Here is a 22,075-nt window from a genome sequence, read left to right on the forward strand (position 1 = left end):
CCCTGTTTCATTTATTTTTTTTTTTGGCTTATTTTCTTTTCAGTGAAACAAGATAGTTAACAATTTTTGGTTTGGCTTTTGGCCTATACCCAGCGATGCTCGGGGGTTACTCCAGGCTCTACATTTAGGAATTACTCCTGGTGAGTTCCAGGGACTATATGGGATGCCAGGGATTGAACCCAGTCAGCCATATGCAAGGTAAATGCCCTCCTTGCTGCACTAGAACTCCGGCGCCCCAGCAAGATAGTTTTTATTTGAAGAGAGAGGAAGTACATTTTAAAGGAAGACCACAGGCTTGAAGAACAAGCCCCAGGTTTTTTTTCTTTTCTTTTTCTTTTTCTTTTTTTTGCTGGCTGTTCTCAGGGCTTACTCCTGGCTCTGCACTCAGGAATCACTTCTGGTGGGCTCAGGGGACCAAATGGGATGCTGGGGATCAAACCCAGGTTGGCCCTGTGCAAGCGCCCTGCCCGCTGAACTATAGCCCCCTGCCCTGCCCCCAGTTTTACTTTTACCAAAATCTTTCTGCATGGAGGAGATACAAGTTTATGCAGCACAAGACTTTGAGGCATCGTCTTTTTTTCTTTTTCTTTTTTTCTGCTTTTTGGGTTACACCTGGCGATGCACAGGGGTTACTCCTGGCTCTGCACTCAGGAGTTACTCCTGGCGGTGCTCAGGGGAGACCATATGGGATGCTGGGAATCGAAACCGGGTTGGCCGCGTGCAAGGCAAACACCCTACCCACTGTGCTGTGTCTCCAGCCCCAGGCATTGGCTTGTAAACCAACCAGCCCTCTGTTCACCCCCAGATCTCTGGTTTCTGTCCATCCCCATACAGTTGGCCTGTTACCATCTACCCACACTCTCCCCTTTTCATAGCCACTGTTTTGTTCTTACAAGCTAAACATTTAATTTCGCTCATTCAGTTAGCTTTCTCTTTACCCACCAAGTATGTGCAAAAAAATTCTTTTACCCTTTCCAATTTATTTTGCTATGCACAATGCCTTCTAGTTCGTCCTGTTGTTACAAATGGCAGGAGTTTTCTTTGTAGATATCATTCCATTGTCTTTATCCCATATATGCATATGATCTATATATACATATATTTTTGGAGGGTGGGAGACCTCCCAAACACTGCTCAGGAGGCCTAGAGGTCTCTCCCAGTGATTAACTGGCCAACTTGGCTGGTAGTATGAGGACCCAAGGAAGTGGTACTGCCCGAGCCTTGAGTGCTGGGGATGCCCCAGGTGCTGGGGGGTCCTTGTGGTGGCAGAGATCAAGTGGAGTCAGCTGCTTGCCAGGCGTGCTCCTTCAGCACTGTACCTTCTCTTCCTTAACCTTCGCCACAACAACTTTATCCACTCATCTGTCCTTAGGTTGTTTCTGGTGCTTGGTGAACATTTACTTCCTTGGATTAGCATTTCCATGTTCTTTAGCTGAAGCGAGCTCACTGGATCATATGGTATATATTAGTCAGAATTGAACTATGTGGTTCTTGCTTCCTAGACAGTGGGGGACAATCAATATGTCCAGTCTAGTTGGAGATACTAGACTGTTCCAGAGCGAAGAACGTGGATCAAGTACTGAATGAAGATCAAGTACTGATCCTCCTGGCTCCCCCCTGCCAGGTTCCCTGGCCCTGATCACTAGACCAGGAAGAGACTTTCTATAAGGCAACTGGCTCTACCCCCTGCCTCCACCCCCACCCCCCATCTCTCCACCTCCCAAACTTGGCCCCACAACTTCCTGGGGAGGTTGTCCATATGCAGGATGGACAGATCCATGGATCAGAAAGTGCTCCTAGGGACTTTCTTGTCAAGGTGTGTGGTGCACTTACATGTAGATTTGAATACATAAGTAGAACCGGAAGTACAGGGCCCAGAGTATGCAGGTGTCCAACGACGTACTGGGAATTTTCCAAAGCGTCTGGCTTTACTTCCTAAACATCAGGCCATGAGATAGTGTTTCCATTTCACATCAATAAAGACAATTCAATAGACAACTCCAGATACCAGAGTTACCCAGATCTTGCTTGAAGTAGGCTGTATTAGTCTCCACTTGATGCTGTGAGAAATTTCCACACAACTTGGGCAAGAGATTCTCTTTCAGGTGTGCTGCTCAGAAATCACCAAGCTGGGGCTGGAGTGATAACACAGTGGGTAGGGCCTCTGCTTTACATGCGGCTGACCTGGGTTCAATCCCCCGCATCCCATATAGTCTCCCAAGCACTGCCAGGAGTAATTCCTGAGTGAAGAGCCAGGAGTAACCCCTGAGCATCATCAGATGTGACCCCAAACCAAAAAAAGAACCAAAAAAAGAAATCTTCAAAAATGCTTTGTAGGCTGACACATGTGCTTGATTCCCGTCTCTGTAAAACAGAACTAAAAAAACCAACCAAACAAAAAACCCAAAGCAAACATTTCTTTGCTTGAACATTCCTTTGTTCACTGTCTTGAGCACTTGCTGGACCAGCACAAGGTCACGAATTCAAACTTGACCAGTGCTCAGGTGATCCTGAGAGAAATGGGTCATTCCTGCATACAAGTCATCAAAAATGCCACAAAAATCTTGAAGAGCTCTTAGAGGGCGGTGATCCACAGGAGTGTTCATGAGGGAAGAAGGGATTGGCCTTTTTCCAGAGAGTTCCTTGGTCACATTACTCTTATCTGCTTATCGACTCATCTCCTTTTTCTGTTTCTCCTTCTCTCCTCTCTTTCTTCTCTGGTTTCTGGAGCTGGTGGAAGGCGCATGAAGGGCTGGGGACAGACTCCAGGTCTCACCCATGCAGTCCAGGCCCCCATTCATGACATCTTGCCTCCTTTTATTTTTATTTTTTGGAGCCATACCTGGCAGTGCTCAAGGCTCCTGGTTCTGTACTCAGGGCTCACTCCTGGCAGGGATCAGGGGACCAACTGGGCTGCTGGGGAGCCCGGGTCAGCTGCGTGCAAGACAAGAGCCACTCTGGCTGGACTCTGGCTCTCAGTGTTAACTGGCACTGGTGATGGATCGGCTCTTCTGTGCTCTAAGCACTGCATGAGGGCAGTGCCTGTTTCAAGTGTTCAGTGGCAGCAACCCCATCCTCGGGACTGTGCTGTCCTATTTCCACCCGACCAAGAAGAACACTGAGCACAGGAAGGGCCATACACAAGGCACCCAGGGAAAGGGAGAACTGGGAGACACAATTGGGCAGTGAGCTCCGAGTCATCATCACACAGCGCTTCTTACCGTAGTTTTGGAATGTAAATCCTCTGCCTCCAGAGGCTACTAGGATCAAGGAACTTGGGAGAGCGGAGAGTGCCACCTAGTGGCTAATGGGCCTTCTCCTTGCCGCGCCTGCATTCCTATATTCTGGTGACCTTGAATGGCTTCCAGTGCTACTGAGGCTATAATGCTTTTTCAAAAATTATGTTTAGTTTTGGGCCACACGCAGCTATGCTCAGGGATTTATCTTGGATCTGTCTCAGAGCCTGGTAGTGCTCTGGGGACTTATAGAGTGCCAGCAGTCAAACCCAGGTTGGCCATGAGCAAGGCAAGACAACCTACCTGCTGGACTATCTCTCTGGACCCTCTATAACGCCTTTCTTAGGACTAGAGAGATGGATCAAAGGGATGATCATGTTCTCTGCCTGCAGGAGGACTGGGTTTTGACATACTTCCCAGGCAAATATTACAAACCCACAATAGCTAACTTCAGTCTTGATATTGGGCTGGGAAATGTTCTGGAGTAGAATGCTAGTTTCTATAATAATAGTAGTAGTAGTAGTATATTACATAAACATATAATGAAATTCCCCTTCCAGGCTTGGGTCAGGCACAAATCATCACAGAAATTTTATTAGAAACATCAAATATTGCCACAGGTCTCATTTTCTGACTTCCAATCTCTACCTGCTGCCCAACTCATTGGTAACAAGCAGTGAGAAGGCCTCTGGTCAGAAGAGAACCAGTATCAGGACCAGTCTTGCCTCATCTAAAACAAGCAATTGTAGGAAAAGCAACAACGGTAGCTCTAAACTCCAAACTGAAATGGGAAGGCTGGTGGCCCCATTTTCAGCCTTTCTCTGTTAAAGACTTTGAGATACATAGGTCCTTCACCAACATGAATTCCGCTTCAATATCCCCACCATGAACCTGCAGTCAATAATTGAAAAACAATCTTTGATCTCCAATGTGAGTCCACACCTCCTATAGGGCAAGAAGAGTGAGGAGACACAAGATGCTTTAGGGTACCAGAGGCAAGCCTCCTGCTTTCCTGGAAGTCCAAGTGTTAAAAGCATGTGGGGTCCATTCATCTGCTGACTCCCCAGCCTCTGACACCACCAGAGGTCCTACTTACCTGCAAGAATCTGAAATCTTCCATCATAGCGTCAACAGAGAAGGGAAGAGAGGGAGTGCTGGAACAGGCCCCCAAAGCCACGCAGGGTGGGCAATGCAAGCCTGATGACTTGTTGGAAACTGGATGGAGAAAGAGGAAGACAATGCCTACCTTGCTCAGAAATACACACTGACATCTCCACACTTAATAGGCACAAAACCATAGGACTGGAGAGATAGTACAGGGGGGAGGGTGCTAGCGTTTGCCTGCACAACCTGGCCAACCCAGGTTCATATCCCTGGCATCCCATCTGGTCCTCTGAACACTGGCAGGAGTAAATTCCTGAGCACAGAGTCAGGAATAATTTCTGAGCACCACTGGGTGTGGTCACCAAACAAAACAAAATAAAACAAGCACAAAACCCAGTATCCAGGCCAGTTTTCATGGTTGTCCCTTTGCTCTGAATCCTGGTGAGCTCCTAAAGGAGTTATGTATGAAAACAAAGACCAAGGTCTGAGCTATTATTCTGATGGCCCACATGGGGCTATGCTAAGAACACAAAGAACAGTGAAAAATTTCAGGCGTTACAGACTTCCTCTTGGCTCTCATCTCTCCCCTCTCAAGATACCTGGCACTGTTGTCTGGATACTTTCATTCTTCATGAAAGTTCCCCTGGCTGTTACAAAGGAACTCTTTACAGTATTTGCTGTAGGAAACTCTCCTGCTGCCAGGTGCTGGAGGAAGCTGGATGAACAGCTGCCTCCCACTTATCAGATAGAACCATTAAAACCAAACACTGCAGAGGCTGGAGCAATAGCACAGCGGGTAGGGTGTTTGCCTTCCGGGCGACTGACCCGGGTTTGATTCCCAGCATCCCATATGGTCCCCTGAGCACCGCCAGGAGTAATTCCTGTGTGCAGAGCCAGGAGTAACCCCTGTGCATCGCCAGGTGTGACCCAAAAAGGAAAAGAAAACCCCAAACCCCCACCCAAAACCGCAGCCTTGCCTGCTATCAGGAGACAGCAGGGAAGGAAAGTGAATTTGGCCCAAATGTGCAGCCTGAGCCAGGTGAACAACATGGACACGTTAGCAGGGACCTAATCACCTTCCTCCACCCAAACCCAGTGCCCTGTTCTCAGCTGACCTGCTTGAATGATCAGATTTCCTGGCACACACTTCCATTGTCACAAGTGTCAACTTCTTCTGAGGTCCCGTTATTGTTGCTGAGACTTCCAGGTTTAGATACAGGCTGTCCTGACCACTCCTTTGGAGCCCCTGGAAGGAAAACCAGGTAAAGGGAAGCTGTGTCCTTCTCTGTGGGACCAAACCCCATCCTACCTTCTGGGACCAACCCTCTCTCCATGACATGCCAAGGAGGCAGCTCCCAGGAGACAGGAACAGGGAACCCCCGAAGGTAGAGGATCCCAAGGATTCTTGGAAGAACCAATCTTCCTTTCCCCCACCCCACCTCCTGGAAGCTGGGAGTTGGGAGATAGGAAATTTGGAAGATCACAGACCCGCATTCCACCCGGAGGGTGGTCAAGGACTGGCTTCAGGGAGGAGTTTAAGATTGTCCCCATTTGGCCTGTGAGTTTGAGCAAGTTAGGGCGCGCCTGATGCCTCAGTGTCCACCAAGACCATTGACCACGGAGCCATATACCTATGCTTGTCACAGCCAGGGACGGTCCTCCAGCCGCAGAGCCCAGACATGCATCTCCTCTCAGACTCGAGGGTCCTAGTCCAACTTCAGGCACCATCTGCCCCAATAAAAGTCTGAAATTCTCAGATACCAAAGTTTGGATTCAGTCACCTTTGTCTGAAGGAAGGGGGTCCCAATTACACCCCTCTCAACCTCGGGATTCAGGAATCCTGCTCTGCTCACCACCACCCCACCCACCACGTGAAACTGGGTCCCCAATCCGTTTGTCTTTAAGGGTCTAACATCCTAATACTCAGGAATCCTCATCAGACTCTCACAGAACCTGAGTCCTGGGTGATGGGTCTGTTCTCATCAGTACCCAACTCTCTTTTGAAGGGCCTGCAACTGAAGGGCGGGTTAATCCTGCCTTACAGGTAACTCGAGGCCTCATTGGTCAATGCAGGAACATGGGCTGAGTTCATTGGACAAGCCTGGAAGGATGCCATTGGCAGGCTAAGCCAATCTGGGGCTGATTTAGAGAGTGCGCCTGCGCAGAATGGCGGGGTGGGGGCAGGGCAAGCAACTCTGGAAACCCAGCAGATGTTGAACATGTGATCTTTGCAGATCTTTGCATGTGCCGGGTGGATAGTGGATGGAACGCATGCGTTGGTCACCCTTTTCCTGCTTTAGATGATGACTTTTTAACTCTCCTGCCAGACTGGGAAGTCAAGGCTTGCAACCTGACCACCTGAATCGGCACTGCCCACGTCACTGCTCGTGTTCCTGCTCAGACCATCAGTTTAGCATCGACCAGTGGTCTAGCATGAGATTAAACTTGATGTTCTTAGAACTCTTGCATTGTTTTCTACTCAGTCCTGGGTTCATCCCAAGTCTTTGTCTTCTGGATGGCTGCATAGAGATATGCTGACTTTGGCATTATTTTTTGGCACATCCGAATGTGCCAAAAATACAGGCAAAAGGTGAGAGTTCACCACGTGCTGCCTTTTATAAGTGGATCACATGGCAGGAAAAGACTCTGAGGTCCAGGCCAGAATCCAGCCATGCTGAGCCTCGGACTACACGACTTGACAGCTCCAGTGTCACTGAAAGTTTCCGTGTCTTCAAGAGTTAACAGGGTAACTGCAGAGCAGAGTTACAGGGTTCAGGGGCAAAGATGTGTCTCCTGCAGTTCTGTCTGTCTCTTTTGTTTGGAATGCAAGTCCTAGAAGCCTGCTGGTCACTGCAGAGCAAGTGAGTCACAGGGGTGTGTGAGCTGAAGGGCATGTCATACAGGGGTGCTGTCTGAACCATCAAACTTTGACATTGGTGAGCACAACAGCATCCACATTCACAGAAATGGTGTTTATGGGATGAAACTCAAGCAGGACTGCAGAGCGATGATGAATACTCTAGCTGGTGATTCAGATGCCCCTGGAACTTGCTTTTCCTGCTCTTCCTTCCCTCCCCATGCCAAGGGATTCCCTAGGTCTGCTGAAAAGGTGGGAAACACAGACCAGATTCTGAATCACTCTTTTGAGTGGACAGACAGCAGGCAGTGTGGAATTGTGGGAGGCCACTTAGATGTGGCCCCAAAGAGTGATGGAGAGAAATCTTTTAGATGAAATACTCTAAGATTGGGGGTGTTGGGTGGTAGTATCTTTCTCCTATTTCCTGGTTCATGCCTTATTCATTGAAAAATCTTACAGGAACTCGACACATGTCTACCAGATTATTGTTTTCCAATAGAAAGATTTTGGTTTACACAAATTTTCAGAAGTGGTGTAAGAGGCAAAAAAGAAATGGAGTGGATTATGGATGAAGGAAGCTCTGAATATTTGGGGGTTCTTCTTCTTCTTCTCCTCCTCCTCCTCCTCCTCTTCTTCTTCTTCTTCTTCTTCTTCTCCTCCTCCTCCTCCTCCTCCTCCTCCTCTTCTTCTTCTTCTTCTTCTTCTTCTTCTTCTTCTTCTTCTTCTTCTTCTTCTTCTTCTTCTTCTTCTTCTTCTTCTTCTTCTCCTTCTCCTCCTCCTCCTCCTCCTCCTCCTCCTCTTCCTCCTCCTCCTCCTCCTCCTTCTCCTCCCCCTCCCCCCTTCTTCCTTATTTTCTCTTCCTCCTCCTCTTCCTCCTCTCTTCCCCTTCCCCTTCCTCCTCCTCCTCCTCTTCCTTCTCCTCCTCCACACCCGGCGATGCTTAGGGCTTACTCCTGACTCTGCACTCAGGAATCATTACTGGCGGTGCTTGGGAGGCCATATGGAATGCCAGGGATCAAACCTGGGTCATCTGCATGTAAGGCAAACACCCTATCTGCTGTATTATTACTCCACCCCTTTACACTGTCTTTTATATGCTCTGATTTTCATGTGGGCAAAGGAAGAAGTGGATGCTGGGATGGGGAGGGTGCTCTCTGCTGGTTGCATCCTTTTCTTCCCCAGACTCACTCTCTCCCCTGGATCTTTGGTTCATCTATTAACTTCTTTCTTGCAGCCGAGCCCAGCGAATGTGACACCTCACGGAGACCAGACAGAAACCCTGGCGCTGGGGGGGGGGAAGTTTGGGAAGTAATTCCCTGGCTCCCTTCTTCTATGCCACTGTAAGAGAGGTGGAATTTTCAGCCTGGGAATAGACAGTTTAGGCAACTGTCTCTAGAGCTCTCCTTATGCAATGCCTTTCCTCACTCTTTCAAGCCAGGTTTTTGACAGGCACCCAATGACTTAGGAAGCGGTGTGGAATGTCTCTACTCCACACACACTCTCCTGTCAAGTGTCTCGGCTGGGGTAAACGCTTTTTAGTGCTGGCTCCCAGTGACCATGAGAGAAGTCCCTTGGTTCACTCTACTTTTCAGGTCCTGGAGAAGCCCAAATATCTTTGGCCATAGCATCGTTGAGGTCAGCTACCCACACTGTAACAGGCATGTGAAGCAGATGAGGGAGGAGAATGGGACATTCCCCATGGATCCCCCTCAAGCCTCTACATCCATACATCTCTGTGGGTGCCTTCCTTCCCTCCACATAGAGCAACCCAAGCATTGGTGGCATTGTTAGTATCTTTATTACCAGACTGCGGGGAGGGGGGGCATTGTTGGGATGTCCTGTCTCCCTTTGGGCGAGCCTGACTGCTCTAGGGGTGGTGCTCCAGCCTGGCTTCCCCAGCTTCCCTAGGGGAAGGAGTGTGGAGAGGCAGGGAGGGGAATTTGTGGAAGGGTTGGGAAGTCATTTGGTGATCCAGTATCTACAAGAATTGAATGTCCTGGAGGGACAGTCACCAGGGAGAGGAAAGCACTACACAGATCACTAGCCCCATCACCCATGCCAGGGAGAGGATCGGGGCAGCTTTGTTTTGAATTTCATTCTCAATCACAAGTAAGTTTCCGATAAATTGAGTTCGATTCAACAAGGTTGTAGAATGCTGGTCCATGCAGCCCTGGACATAGATTTCAGAATCCAGCTCGCCTAGGGATGGAAGAGTTCATTTGAGAGGGTTCCAAGTACAGTGCCCCTCAATTCTGAAGACCCCAGAATTCCTCTGCCCTCAGAGCAGAGTCAGGCCCCTGGCCCCTCCTCCATCAAACTCAGACCTCTGGGTCCCCAGCTGCCTCCACCTCAGGAGCCCTTGCCCCTCAGGATGAGTGAAGGGAGCCCCCGGCCCTTTCATCCCTGACACCTGCTCTTCGCCTCTCACCTCCGATGATCTTGAGGAAGCCTTGGTAACAGTGGGAGGAGCTTTTGGGACACCTTAAAACTTCTGGTTCCTCTGGGCACTGCCCAGTGAAGTTCACACAGGAGGGACACTTCACATTTCCAGGGGACTGGGGGACTGGAGAACAAAGGGAAGGTTGGGGTGCACAGCTCAGCTCCTAGCTGCAGCACCCCCTGTGTCCCCAGTCCCTGGTCTCCCTGGGTCCCTCACCTGGCCCAGGAAGGCTGTCCAGCAGGATTTCACTACTGTTTGCGTCGTTACAGCCACTGCTGTTGCAGAAATGCGAGTAGGAGGCGAACAGCACTCCGGGGGGCCTCGAGTGGACCAAGATTTTCTTCTGGGAAAGCGGGTCTTTCTGTTCGGCACAACCTTTGCTCCCCAGTATTAACGTGCTGGAGCCTGAGGGTGAGATAGGCACAGGGCAGCTGGTGGAGGGGCAGGGTTGGAGGTGCCTGGGCGGTCGAGAGGAGGATGGGGTCCTTGGTTACAAGAGTGAGTGCAGATCAAGGGATCAAGGTGGATTCGGCACCAAGACTGGGGCAGGATATGGGTGCCCCCAACCCAGATCTCTTGCCACCAGTGCTGCCTGTTTCTGCACCGAGGTCAACTTGGTGGGGTCTCCCTTAAGCCCCCCCACCCCGTTTTCAAATCGCAAGTCTTGGCCTACACCTAGAGGCCAAGGATTGCTGTCCCCGGTGCTATTCTCCTTTTGCATGTCTTGCGCCTCAGACAGCGAGTAGGCGTGTGGTATGTGTGTGTCCAGTGTGTGTGCGCGACATGCTTGTGGTATGCACACGTGCAGCATGTGTCTGACATGCTTGTGGTATGCAAGGGTGCAGCGTGCATGCGACGTGCCTATGGTATGCATGCGTGCATCGTGTGTGCCTGCGATGTGCTTGTGATATGTGTTCTGCAGCATGTGCACAACGTGCTTGTGGTATGTGAGCATGCAGCGTGCATGATGCGATGTGCTTGTGTATGTGTGCTGCAGCATGTGTGCAAGGTGCTTGTGGTATGCGTGTGTGCAGCATGCATGCAAAGTGTTGTGATATGCGTGCCTGTGGGGTACAAGTGTTTATGGGCAATGCTGACAGCAGGCAGACTATGGGATCCCCACCCCCCAACACCATGTCCAGCATCTGGCAGGCCCCCAGTCAATTTCCAATCAAGTCTTTGAAGCTCGTGTGTTTTCAGGCCCTCCTGCAAGCACATTCCTATCCATGGTCACAAGAGCCCAGTGAGGCAGATCCCGCCCCCTCCCCCTCATCCCCAGGTTTCTGGAATGGGGAGGCTGGGCACCGACAGAGGCAATGTTGCCCTTGGGTTTCCAGGTGTGAGGGGGGTAGGTTGGCTGCATACACACCCGTGGTTATGAGCAGGAGGGATTCCTGGCACACCCTCCCCTCATTGCACATCTCAATCTCATCCGTCTTCCAGGCCACCAGAATTCTGTTGTGCTGTATCAGGGCCCCTCGATGACAAGTCAGGAACTCTGGAGAGAAGGGACCATGGGGATTTTATTGGCCAGGGGACCCGGGGCACCCAGCAGACCAGGTCATCACAGGATCTCCTGATGCCAGATTGAGGAGGGACCTTGGACACCTGAGCCGTACCCCTGGGCTGGGCAGGGATGGACCCAGGGTCCCACGTCAGGACACATGTGCTCACTATCACCCTAGCCCTGGCCCTGGTCTTGTCCCTGTCCCCATTTCTGCAGGAACCCTGTCAAAGCAGTTTCTTTTTCTTTCAATTTTTCGGTCTCACTCTGGGGTGTTCCAGAGCTCCTGACTCTGGATCAGGGGACAGTCCTGGCAATACTCAGGGTGTTTGTGGGGTCAGGGATTGAACTGGCAACAGGCAACATGCAAAACCACCCCCTCAAGCCCTATAACATGTCTCCAGCACCAGGGACCCCGCTCAAGCCCCTGACAGCAGACTGCTGTCCCTTTGGGCAGCAGATGAACAGCTTGAATCCATCTCCAAGCTGCATGGATTGGCCTTGACTTCCTCCCTGAAGAATGAGGGAGAACTCTGGGTGTCAGGGAAAAACTAGTTCTCAGACTTGGGTGGAGAATGGTGGGTGGGCGGCAGGATACACACCCCACTGTTCAGATGGTTTCCCCCATGGGCGCCTGGCTAAGCCTCCCCAGGAACACACCTCATCAAGACCATCTCACTTCCTCAAAGGGACCCCAGAAGTAGGTGGGGGTATGCATCACTCTCCCTAGCCTCCAAATAGGATCCAGGTGTGTGTGTGTGTGTGTGTGTGTGTGTGTGTGTGTGTGTGTGTGTGTGTGAGTGGGGGGGCTCACATCCTCTCCTTGCTGGCTAAGCTGGACTCAGATCTCAGGACCCAGTTTGAGCATGAGCAATGGGCTGTATGGGTTTTGAGATCCATCCCTGGCTACCTGGGTCCCTGTGGCCCCTGGGAGTCCAGTGTAGAAACCAGGTACCCCATCATGTATAACAGTACCGCGTGATCAGCTGGGACATGCCTCATGTTGCATGAGTATCCACAATCATATGAAATCTCCACATCAGCCCCCCCCAAGGACAAAACCTCGGCCCCGCCTGCTCCATCCCCCACTGCCCGGCCTGAACCCTGTCCCCGCTTTCCTGTGTTGACCAATGCTGAGTCTCCTTACAATTGCTCAAGGGAAAACATTGCTGCCTTTCTCGACAGTTTTCTTATCTTCACCACAGGAAATGTCACCAGGAAATCCTGTTGGGCTTAAGCTGCTCCACACTTGCAGAACCCACCCACTGCTCCTGTCTCCACTGTGCCCTTTGGTTCCAAGGGCCCCTCCGTTCCTATGTGCCTCCACCTGAGTCTCCATGGGGGCCTTCCTGTTCCCACCCCCCCCCCCTTTCAACAATCTCAACCATAGCCAGAAGATCCCCACAACAGGTAAGTTGAGAACCAGAGAGATAGTCCAGAGGGTTAAGGCACTTGCCTTGCACAGAGCCAACCCCAGTTTGATCCCAGCACCGAAAATGGTCCCCTGAGCACTGCCTGAGCACAAAGTCAGGAGTAGGGACTGAGTACTGCTTGTCGTGGTTTCCCCAAAAACCAAACCAATCAGTGGATTCATGTGACATCTCTGCTCAGAAGACACCAGCAGATCTTATTCCCCTCAGAAAGAAGTTCTAAGTTCTCCAGTCACCCCAAGACCCTGTGTGACCTGCTCCATCTCACTGTTCTCCCTCAACTCTAGTTCCCAGAGTGCAAAGTGGACGTATGCCCCCTCCAGGGCCTTTGTACTTGCTCCCATCTTTCCTTCCTCCCTACCTGTGAAGAAAGAGGCTCAGAAGGATGGTGGTGATCCCCAACAGCAGGTTCCAAGCCCAGAAAGGGACCCCCTAACTCTGATCCAGACACCCAACTCCTAACTGCTAGGTCCTCATGGCAGTGAAGACTCCACACTCATTGGACCACTGCCCATAGCAGTGGGGTTCCCAACACTGTGCCATGCTGACCCCTCCTCCCCCGGACCTGTTCCCCAGAATCTACCTTGCCCCCATGCCCTCTTCGCTTCCTCCTGATGTCTTGTCCTACCCCAGCTCTGGTACCTGGTTGGTGCTAAATGAAGAAGCACTAACTTGCAAAACTGAAGGGAAGCAGAAGACGCTAAAGTGTCCTGGCAGGCAGGGCTCCTGTGCCTGCACACAAACAGAACCCACATTAGCTGGGTTCTTTTTGTGCCCAGCAAGGGACATCTGTGTGGTTGGGCAGCATGTGTGTGTGTGTGTGTGTGTGTGTGTGTGTGTTGGATATGGTGAATATTGTTGTGTCAGTAGAGCCTGAAGAATCTTCTGTGCATGGCCTGTGCTGTGTGGCTGTGTAGTGTATGAGGTGACTGTTGTGTGAGCAAAATGAGAGGTTAAAGGGCCATGCTGGGTGTGCAATGTGGTATATGAGGGGAATGGTGTGTATGTTCCATGTATTATGTGTGATCGTTGTATGCTGTGTGTTTGTTGTGGGTTGCATGTGTGTATTGTGTGTCTGTGCGTGTTCTATGTTGGGGCTGGTGTATATGGTCTGTGGTCTGCTGCAGCACATTATTACCTCTATTTGTCTCCACAATACCTTCTAGATTTTGGAGGGTATCTTGTGCCAGAGAAGAGGATCAGACTCTGAAACCAGCAGTAATGGAGAGGAGAGACTCATCTCCCTCCACCGTCCCACCTGTAGCACCAGGATCCCCATTAGCACTTGGGTGTGCATCACACATCTTTGTTTTGTGTTTCTAGTTCTGCTCATCCTTCCTTTTTGTTGTCTTGTTTTGGTGAGGGCATGCCTGACGGTGCTCAGGGTTCATTCCTGGCTCTGTGTTCAGGGGTCACTCCTGTGGTGTTTGGGGAGCCATGTGTGGTGCTGAGAACCAAATCCAGGTCGGCCATGTACAAGACAAACAGCTTACCCACTGGACTATCTCTCAGGCCCCCATCTTTGCTGTTTAAACCAAATCACTGGTTGGTGCTGGTTTTGCAAGTTAGTGCTTCTTCAATAAGTGCTGATATTTTGGGTAGTTATTCCTATCCTTCAAGCTGATGGCGTCTGCAGTCAAAAAACACATGATACTATGAAGTGGTCAAAAGCAAAGTGGTATATGACTTAACCCAATTATGGACAACTTTGTTACTGTGTAACTCCCTGTGATTGAGTTAAAACCAAACCAAACCAAACCAAACCCCCACAAAACCAAAAGGGGGAGACGGGCCATGGATTCCCGCCTGACTCTCTTTCATTCTCCCCTCAGGAAAAAGAGCACCTCTGGGCTGACTCTTCCCACCTACCACAGGCCACAACCCCACTCCCAACCCCTTCCTGTGCCCACAGCTGGTCCCTTTCTTGTCCTGCTGCTTTGACCTTGTTATCTGTTTTGCTCCTGATTGGCGTTGGCCTCACCCATTTTGTCTGCCTTGGAATCTTGTGATTCCCCCGCCCCGTGCCAGCTGCACCCCCACCTTCTTGAAAGCAGCAGCCTCACCCAATCATAGGGTCTTGTTACTGTTTCCTCTGCTACTTAATGTTTCCAGTCAAGGCAGCTCATTGTTAAGTCCTGGAGCACACAGGTCACCACCTCTGTGAAGCCCTCCTTGATCCCCTGCATCAATCCCCCCACATCCCACCCTCCCTGGCATCATTCCCTTCCTGCTCTGAGCTCTCTTGGGTTGCTTTCTCTCAGGCCTGTGGCCATCTGAACCTCTAACACCACCCTTCCTCCTCCTGATCACTCTTTAGGGTCAAGAATGGACTGAGTCTTCCGAGGTCTCCATGTGGGAGCCCCAGAATCCTGCAAGAACTCACTTGAGCCAACACTTCCTAGCTGCCCTCTTGGACTTGCCCTTGTGTGTCCGAGGTGGGAGCCCTGGTGCCAGTAACATATAGACCCTCTACCAGGACCTCTCAGGCTAGCCAGAGAGACCCACACACCCCAGTGGGCAGGTGTGAATTTCATCCAACTCAGGCAGGAAAGACCCTTCTCTCAGCATCCCGTTCTTCCCCCAATTGTGCTTCTCACCAGCACAGTCAGTGCCCTCTCAGTCCATCCAGGGGCCGAGGGTCAGGCTGAGTATGTGAGTACATGGGGGCCTGCCCTGTGTCCCCGTTTGACTCTTGCTTTCTCAGTCACTTCTGGAGCCTCTTACCTTTCCCTCTGCTCTGCTGGGTGAGCATGAGGGTGAGGAAGTTGAGGGGAAGTGGGAGACTGGGGTTACCCCAAGCCGAGGGTATGGGAAAACAAATTGGGAAGTAGCACAGCCCAGCAGCTGCTCTGTCCCCAACCTTGTACCCAGGCTGCAGAGCACCCCTTTTGCTCCTCTGCCCTCCTCCTTGCTCCCAGTTCCCTTTGCACCAGGATTGTGGTCAGTGACCAGGCCCAACATCATTAAGCAATGTTGACACCAGCATGTACCACCAGTGGCACACACTTGATGTGTTTTAATGAACTCAAACGAATGCCAGCATCATGGTGTGGAAAGGCCCACCAGGCCCAGAGAAAGAGCTCAATGGGTTAGAATGCGGGCATTGCATACAGGAGTCCCGGGTTCAACCTTTGTCACTACATAATGCCCTTAGCATAGCCATGAATGCTCCCAAGCACTGAGCTGGGAGTCACCCAGGAGCACTGTGGTTGCAGTCCAACCCCCAACCTCAAAATAACAAAACACCAGGTCTCTGGTCTGATATCTCGGTCTGCTGGACCATGGTCTGTCCTTATTTTGGATGGACACCTTTTTATTTTGGGGGAGCACACTTGGTGATGCTCAAGGGTTATTCCTGGCTCTCAGGAATGACTACTGGTAGTGCTTGGGAAACCATATGGGATGACGGGGATTGAACCCAGATTGGCCACAAGTGAGGCAAGAGGACTACCTGCTGTGCTGTCTTTCCAGCCCCTGGACACCTCTTTTTACAATAGGGCCCCACCCAGCAGTGCTGGGGACCGTGCAGGGCTACGCCCGCAGATGTTGGGCGGCAGGTGGAACTTAGGGTCTCACATATGCTGGATACACTATACTGAAGCCATGAGGACACTACTGACAGGTTCCCCCCGACTGCAAAGTTCCTTCCAGGAGAGGAATAAACTTCCAAAGTGCTGCTGGCCCAAGTACCCAGACATTACCGGGGACCCTAAGCAGGACTCACCACTAGGCTGACAGGACTCCCGCAGGGATAGGGAGTTGATCTCCTGAGTGCCATTGAGCAGGTTGCAGCCAGCTTGGGACTGACACCCCTGGATTCTCAGTTTGTGGGCGATGAACTCTGGGGACAAGGAAGAGAAGAGGGGAGGGGACTTCGTAGGGAGAGACATCGTCCCACTTGCTCCATCCAATCCCAGTGGGTGGTGTGACCCAGGCACCGGGGCTTGTCATCTGCAGGGGCTCAGGCCTCTGCACCCATCACTTTCCCCAGAGATTCAGAACTTTATTCTCAGGCCCCCTCTCCCCTGTTCTCCTACAGTGCCCCGAAAAGGATCCCACATCCCAGCTCACCTCCACCAAGATGGAGAACCCCATCATAGCAATGCGAGGTCCCCACTGGGCAGGTCATCATCGGAGGGGACAGACAGCCTCTTGGAGACAAGCAGTATGGACACTGTACAGATCCTGGAACTGGAGAGGAGGAGAGTGGGGAAGGTGTAGAGGTTGCTCTGTGCTCTCTCTGTATCCCCTACATGCCACCTTTTTTGGGGGGGGGTTGGCACACTGGTGGTACTTAGGGCTCACTTCTGGCTCTGAGCTCAGGCACCACTCCTGGTGGACTCTGGTCATATGGGGTGCTGGGGACTGAACCCGGGTCAGCCTCATGCAAGGCAACTACCCTACCCATTGTGCTCTCTCTTCGTCCCTCTAAACTCCACCTCCGGTGGGACCTAAGACTCAACCTCCCCAGGGCTGGAGTGATAGCAGAGTGGGTAGGGCATTTGCCTTGCACGCGGCCAACCCAGGTTCGATTCCCAGCATCCCATATGTCTCCCTGAACACTGCCAGGAGAGATTCCTGAGTGCAGAGCCAGGAGTAACCCCTGAGCATCATCGAGCGTAACCCCAAAAGAAAAAAAAAGAATCAACCTCCTCAGTTTCTCTCTTACAGACTAGGGGTGCGGAGACTCTGAGGGAGGGAACGAGGGATCTGAGAGGTTCAGCAGGGCATGTAGGAGAGAAAGAGATGCCTTGGGGGAAACCACTGACTTCAAGCTCCACTACACTGTCAAGAAGACAGGACACACGGTCACCAGTGATTCTCAAGATGAAGAAGCACAAGCACCGCACGGGGAACTTATGATACAGGATGGGAATGATCTCACCCCAGGAAAGGAAAGGCCCTTCTCTACATCAGCAACATGCATGGAATCCCATAGGATAGAGAAAAGGTGCCCAGGTTAGCTATAGGTAAGAGGACTGAATCCCAGAAATGGCCCAGCCACTGCCCAGTGGCACGTGAGGGGGAGCCAGGGGAGAGTGAACAACAGGAGTCTAGAGGCACAGTGCTCCCCCAGATCCTCCTCTTTCAGACCCGACCCTCCTCTCTCAGATCTGGAGCCCACCCACAGCCCTTCTTACTTCAGACTCAGGACCCATCCTCAGTCACCTTCGAGTCCCATTTCCCACAGTTCCTCCTCCCTCATACCCAGGGTTCAGATCTCAGCCTCATCCTTCACACCTGGAGTCCATCCTCAGCTCTTCTTCCCTCAGACCCAGAACTCATCCCTCAGACCGGGGTCACTTCCCACAGCCCCTCCTCTCTCAGACCCAGGGTCCAGCCCTCATCCTCATCCTTCACACCCGGAGCCCATCCCCAACCGTCCTCCCTCAGGTCTCAAACCCATCCCTATGACTCCTCCCTCAGACCCAGAGCCCATCCAGAGCCCTGCTCCCTCAGATCTGGCCCAACCCAGCCCTTGAGCACCTGTGGAGGGCACCCGATTCCAGAGTGGCAGGGTGCTGGAGAGATCGTTGCAGAGGTCATCTCTGCACACACGAGTATAGGATACGAAGGAGAGGCTGAGGTCTGCCTTGTGTGTGGTGACGCGAGCTTCCTGAAGTGGTGTCCACGTGCAGCCCTTGATGAGCACCAGCTTCACCAGAGGTCCTGGGAATGGACAGGGGCAAGAGTCAGGGCTCAGCATATGGGCCCGGGCAGCAGCAGAGGGCCGACTCACCATTCTCAATGAACAGCAGCGTGTCCTGGCATGCGTCACTGGACTCGGAACAGTACGTCTTGCCCGCGGTCCATTGAATGAACTGGTCTGATCTATTCACCACTGACTCGTAGGTCCCACTCTGGCAGACCAGGGCCTGCACCCCTAGAATGGAAGCACCAGTTGCCTCAGCCCACTTGCCAAGGAACCCCGCTCCCAGGCCAGGGTCCTCACTTACGGGGCTGAAGCTGGAGGGTGATGCCCAGGAGGGTCAGCAGCAGAGTGGGTATCATGGTCAAGACTCAGGCTAGCTTCTCTCCACCCCCAGGAAAGAGTGCTTTTATAGGGAACTTCTTGAAAGGTACTGAGAAAGGGGTGGGGAGGAGAGGGCCTTACTCCACAAAGCCTGTGCTGCCCTCAGAGTTACGTTACTAAAGCTTTCCTCCTCCCTCAGACCAGTGGTCCTTCCCCAAACCCTCCTCCCTTAGACCCAGGGAGGGTCTTCCCTCCATCTTCCAGTCTCTTTCCTCAGACCAGGCGTCTATCCCCAGGCCCCACCCTTAGACCAGGAGTTCATCCCCCAGACCCTCCTCCCTCAGACTCACTATTCCTGAGTGCAGAGCCAGAAACAACCCCTGAGCATTGCTGGGTGTGACCCCCCTTCCCCAACAAACAAACAGCATTTCCCCCTTCCTATTCCTTAGCTGTTAACATGACGACAGGCTCTCACATGCTTTCAGTGTTCACATACTCTTTTTTGGGGGAGCCACACCCGGCTGTGCTCAAAGTGTATTGACGATTCAGGGATCACTCCTGGAGGCTCAGGGGACCAGATGGGATGTGAGGATGGAACCTGGCAAGCAACCTACCCAGTTGACCATCAATCTGGCCTCTCCATTGCTTCTTTACACATCTCTATCCCTGCCTTTATTTCTATCTTCGTCTGTCTCTATTCTTATTTCTGTCTCTCTGTTTCTTTCTCTTTGTCTATCTCTATCTCTTGCGTCTGCTATGTGCTGAGCTTTGATGAACACAGGCCCAATTTTCATTCCTGACATCATATCCTCGTGACATAACTACCTCCCCAAGGCTCACACTCCACACACCTGACAGAGGTTAGTGTCTCAAATGATGTAATTCGGGGATAGGGGGCAGTGCACAAGCATCAATCCAGTGTACCAGGCATCCAACCTGCAACAGGACAAAGCAGGTTTTAGGTTTTCTCTAAATCCTGTGAAACTGCTCTATCGTTGTCTTATTACCATTCGTAAGATGTTCTGGAAAACTCTGCTGGGTTTCAATCTCGATTAACAAAATGTAAACACAGAAGGCTTAACATGTAACAACATTTTAGTAATTTCATGCAAGGACTTAGTGGCCCCATGGTGAGATATAACAATCTTTCTTCCAAGGAAATTTTGTTTATCATTCTGTTAGCAAATTATTGATAACAAGCAATATGAAATTAATTATTGAGGGTCTGTTATGAGGGTAGTCTTAAGGGATGGCTGGGAAACTTGGAGATAATGGTGGGGAGAAGGCTTAATGGTGCTGGGATTGGGATTGGAATATTGAGTGCCTGTAACAAATTATCATGAACAACCTTGTAAACCACGGCATTTATATAAAGTGTAAGGGGGAAATAAAAAAATAATAAATATAAATTAATAAACAAAAATAGAAACTCTTGAAGCATAATCATGTCTGCTGTTCTTAATTGCAAAATATAGGCATACAGTAGTTACTAAGAAAAATATACTATTTCTAACAAGAAAATTTTCAAAAAAGATATGAGGTCTTTGCATTTATTAACATGTGATTTTTGCTTTTTCTGAGCCCATATGGGGATTAGTCCATTTGATTTCTCCCACAGGAACTGAGGCGTTTGCCCAACTGTATTTGTGAAACCAGGTTACAAATTTTTAAAAACTTGATTGCAAGGGACTGAGCCATTGCAAAAAATATCAGCCAGCTGCTACTCCTAAAGTAAAAAATCTTGATATTTACATTTTGGGGGGTTTATTTTTAAATTTTCAATTTTGAACCAACTTCCATCCATTTGATTTCTACATCATCCATGTGGTGTCTAAATACAATTTCAATTGGGCCAGAGAGATAGTACAGCAGATAAGGCATTGCTCTGCACCTGATTGACCCAGGTTCAATCCTGGCATACCATATCATCCCCGAGTACCACCAGGAGTGGTACTCAGGGACTATATGTAGTTTCGTCCCTAAAACAAAATAGTAAAGTAAGTAAAGTAAAGGCCCTCCCGTTGATCATCGATTTGCTCGAGCGGGCCCAGTAACGTCTCCATTGGAGACTTTGTTGTTACTGTGTCTGGCATATCGAATACTCTCGGTAGCTTGCCGGGCTCTCCGAGAGGGGCGGAGGAATCGAACTTGGGTCGGCCATGTTGGCCGCGTGCAAGGCAGACGCCCTACCCGCTGTGCTATCGCTCCAGCCCCCAAAAAAACAAAATAAATAAATATAAAATTTCAGTCAACAAAAACCAAACTCTTCTTTTTACAAAAGTTTTTGGGCCACATCTGGTTATGCTTAGGGTTACCCCTGGCTCTGAACTCAGGGAACACTCCTGGAGGTGCTTGAGAGACCATATGGGGTGCCGGGGATTAAACCCAGTTAACTGTGCGCAAGGCAAACACCGACCTGCTGTACTATCACTCTGGATGAAAAGAGCAAACGTTTAAGCCCTTTGAGCTCTACTAGTATGAGTTACAGAGATGAAGGGGTTGGAAGATAGGGAGAGAAAGGGATTAAGACAGGAAGAAAGAGGAAGAGGGGAGAAGAAAAAGAGAAGCAGAGAATTTTTTTGTTGCTTTTTTGGGGTCACACCCGGCGATGCACAGGGGTTACTCCTGGTTCTGTACTCAGGAATTACTCCTGGAGGTGCTCAGGGGACCATGTAGGATGCTGGGAATCAAACCCGGGTTGGCTGTGTGCAAGGCAAACGCCCTACCCGCTGAGCTATCACTCCAGCCCAGAAGTGGAGAATTTAACCAAAAAACAAACAGAATGGAAAATGAGAAAAGAGGATGAAAAGAGACTAAAATAGGGTCAAGATTTGGGGCTGGAGCTATAATGTAGCAGGTAGGGCGTTTGCCTTGCTCGTGGCCAACCCGGGTTCGACCCAATACCCCCAATCCCTAGCATCCCATATGGTTCCCTGAGAACTTTCAGGAGTAATTTCTGAGTACAGAGCTAGGAGTAACAGCTGAGCATCACCAGGTGTGACCCAAACAAATAAAAAGACTTGTAGAAGCTGAACATTAGCCTTTTGCTCCAGACATTTACCTCTAAACCCATCCAGATGGAAATCATCATGCTGTATATTATAATTTCAATGCAAATAGCCCCTTACAATCAGCTCCTAGCACAGATCCTAAGCCCTGACTCTGTTTTTTGCACAGTGGACTTGGACTTCAGAGAGCTTGAAGTCACTGCTCCTCAAGCGTCCACTCCCCATCACCCACCACGGTGCTTCTCAGGTAGCAGTGCTGGGCAGGAAGGAGTAAGGGACATTGCTGTGCCCAGCATCCTTCAAATACTCACCACACAGGCTTTCTCCTGTATCCCACTCATCCTCTAAAGACACATTCAGAACCTTCCATATGATTACTCGCCTCTTTTTGTTTGGTCAAACATCTTCAATTCTCTAGATAGCGTTTTCCCCCTTCTACTTTTTAAAAATAACTTTATTAAGTTATTAGTTTAGTTACAGACATTCAATCTTCCAACACCAATCCCTCCACCATTGCCCCTT

The 22,075-nt window shown here is 50.5% G+C and overlaps 1 protein-coding gene across 1 annotated transcript; it reads right to left on the bottom strand.

Moving 5' to 3' along the window:
- Positions 1-8,837: 8,837 nt before the first annotated feature.
- Positions 8,838-18,583, bottom strand: LOC130043368 (CD177 antigen-like). Its single transcript, XM_056135624.1, has 10 exons — positions 18,529-18,583; positions 18,312-18,455; positions 18,059-18,241; positions 16,643-16,762; positions 16,296-16,412; positions 11,007-11,135; positions 9,854-10,042; positions 9,626-9,760; positions 9,251-9,396; positions 8,838-8,846 (listed from the first exon to the last, which is right to left on the bottom strand). Exons 1-10 carry the CDS (start codon positions 18,581-18,583, stop codon positions 8,838-8,840), a joined length of 1,227 nt encoding a protein of 408 aa, XP_055991599.1.
- Positions 18,584-22,075: the final 3,492 nt, after the last annotated feature.

Source organism: Sorex fumeus, unplaced genomic scaffold (assembly GCF_029834395.1).
Source record: "Sorex fumeus unplaced genomic scaffold, SorFum_2.1 ptg000122l, whole genome shotgun sequence".
Lineage (NCBI taxonomy): Eukaryota > Metazoa > Chordata > Mammalia > Eulipotyphla > Soricidae > Sorex > Sorex fumeus.

Bases quoted from the DNA above. Each gene is read 5' to 3' on its own strand.
- LOC130043368 (XM_056135624.1), bottom strand. From the start codon at position 18,583: ATGATACCCACTCTGCTGCTGACCCTCCTGGGCATCACCCTCCAGCTT. The intron at 11,136-16,295 runs GTGAGTCCTGCT...CCTTCTCTCCAG, and splicing joins GGAGTCCTGTCAGCCTAGTG to AGTTCCTGACTTGTCATCGA. The intron at 10,043-11,006 runs GTGTGTATGCAG...TCTCACCCTCAG, and splicing joins CCTCCTGCTCATAACCACGG to GCTCCAGCACGTTAATACTG.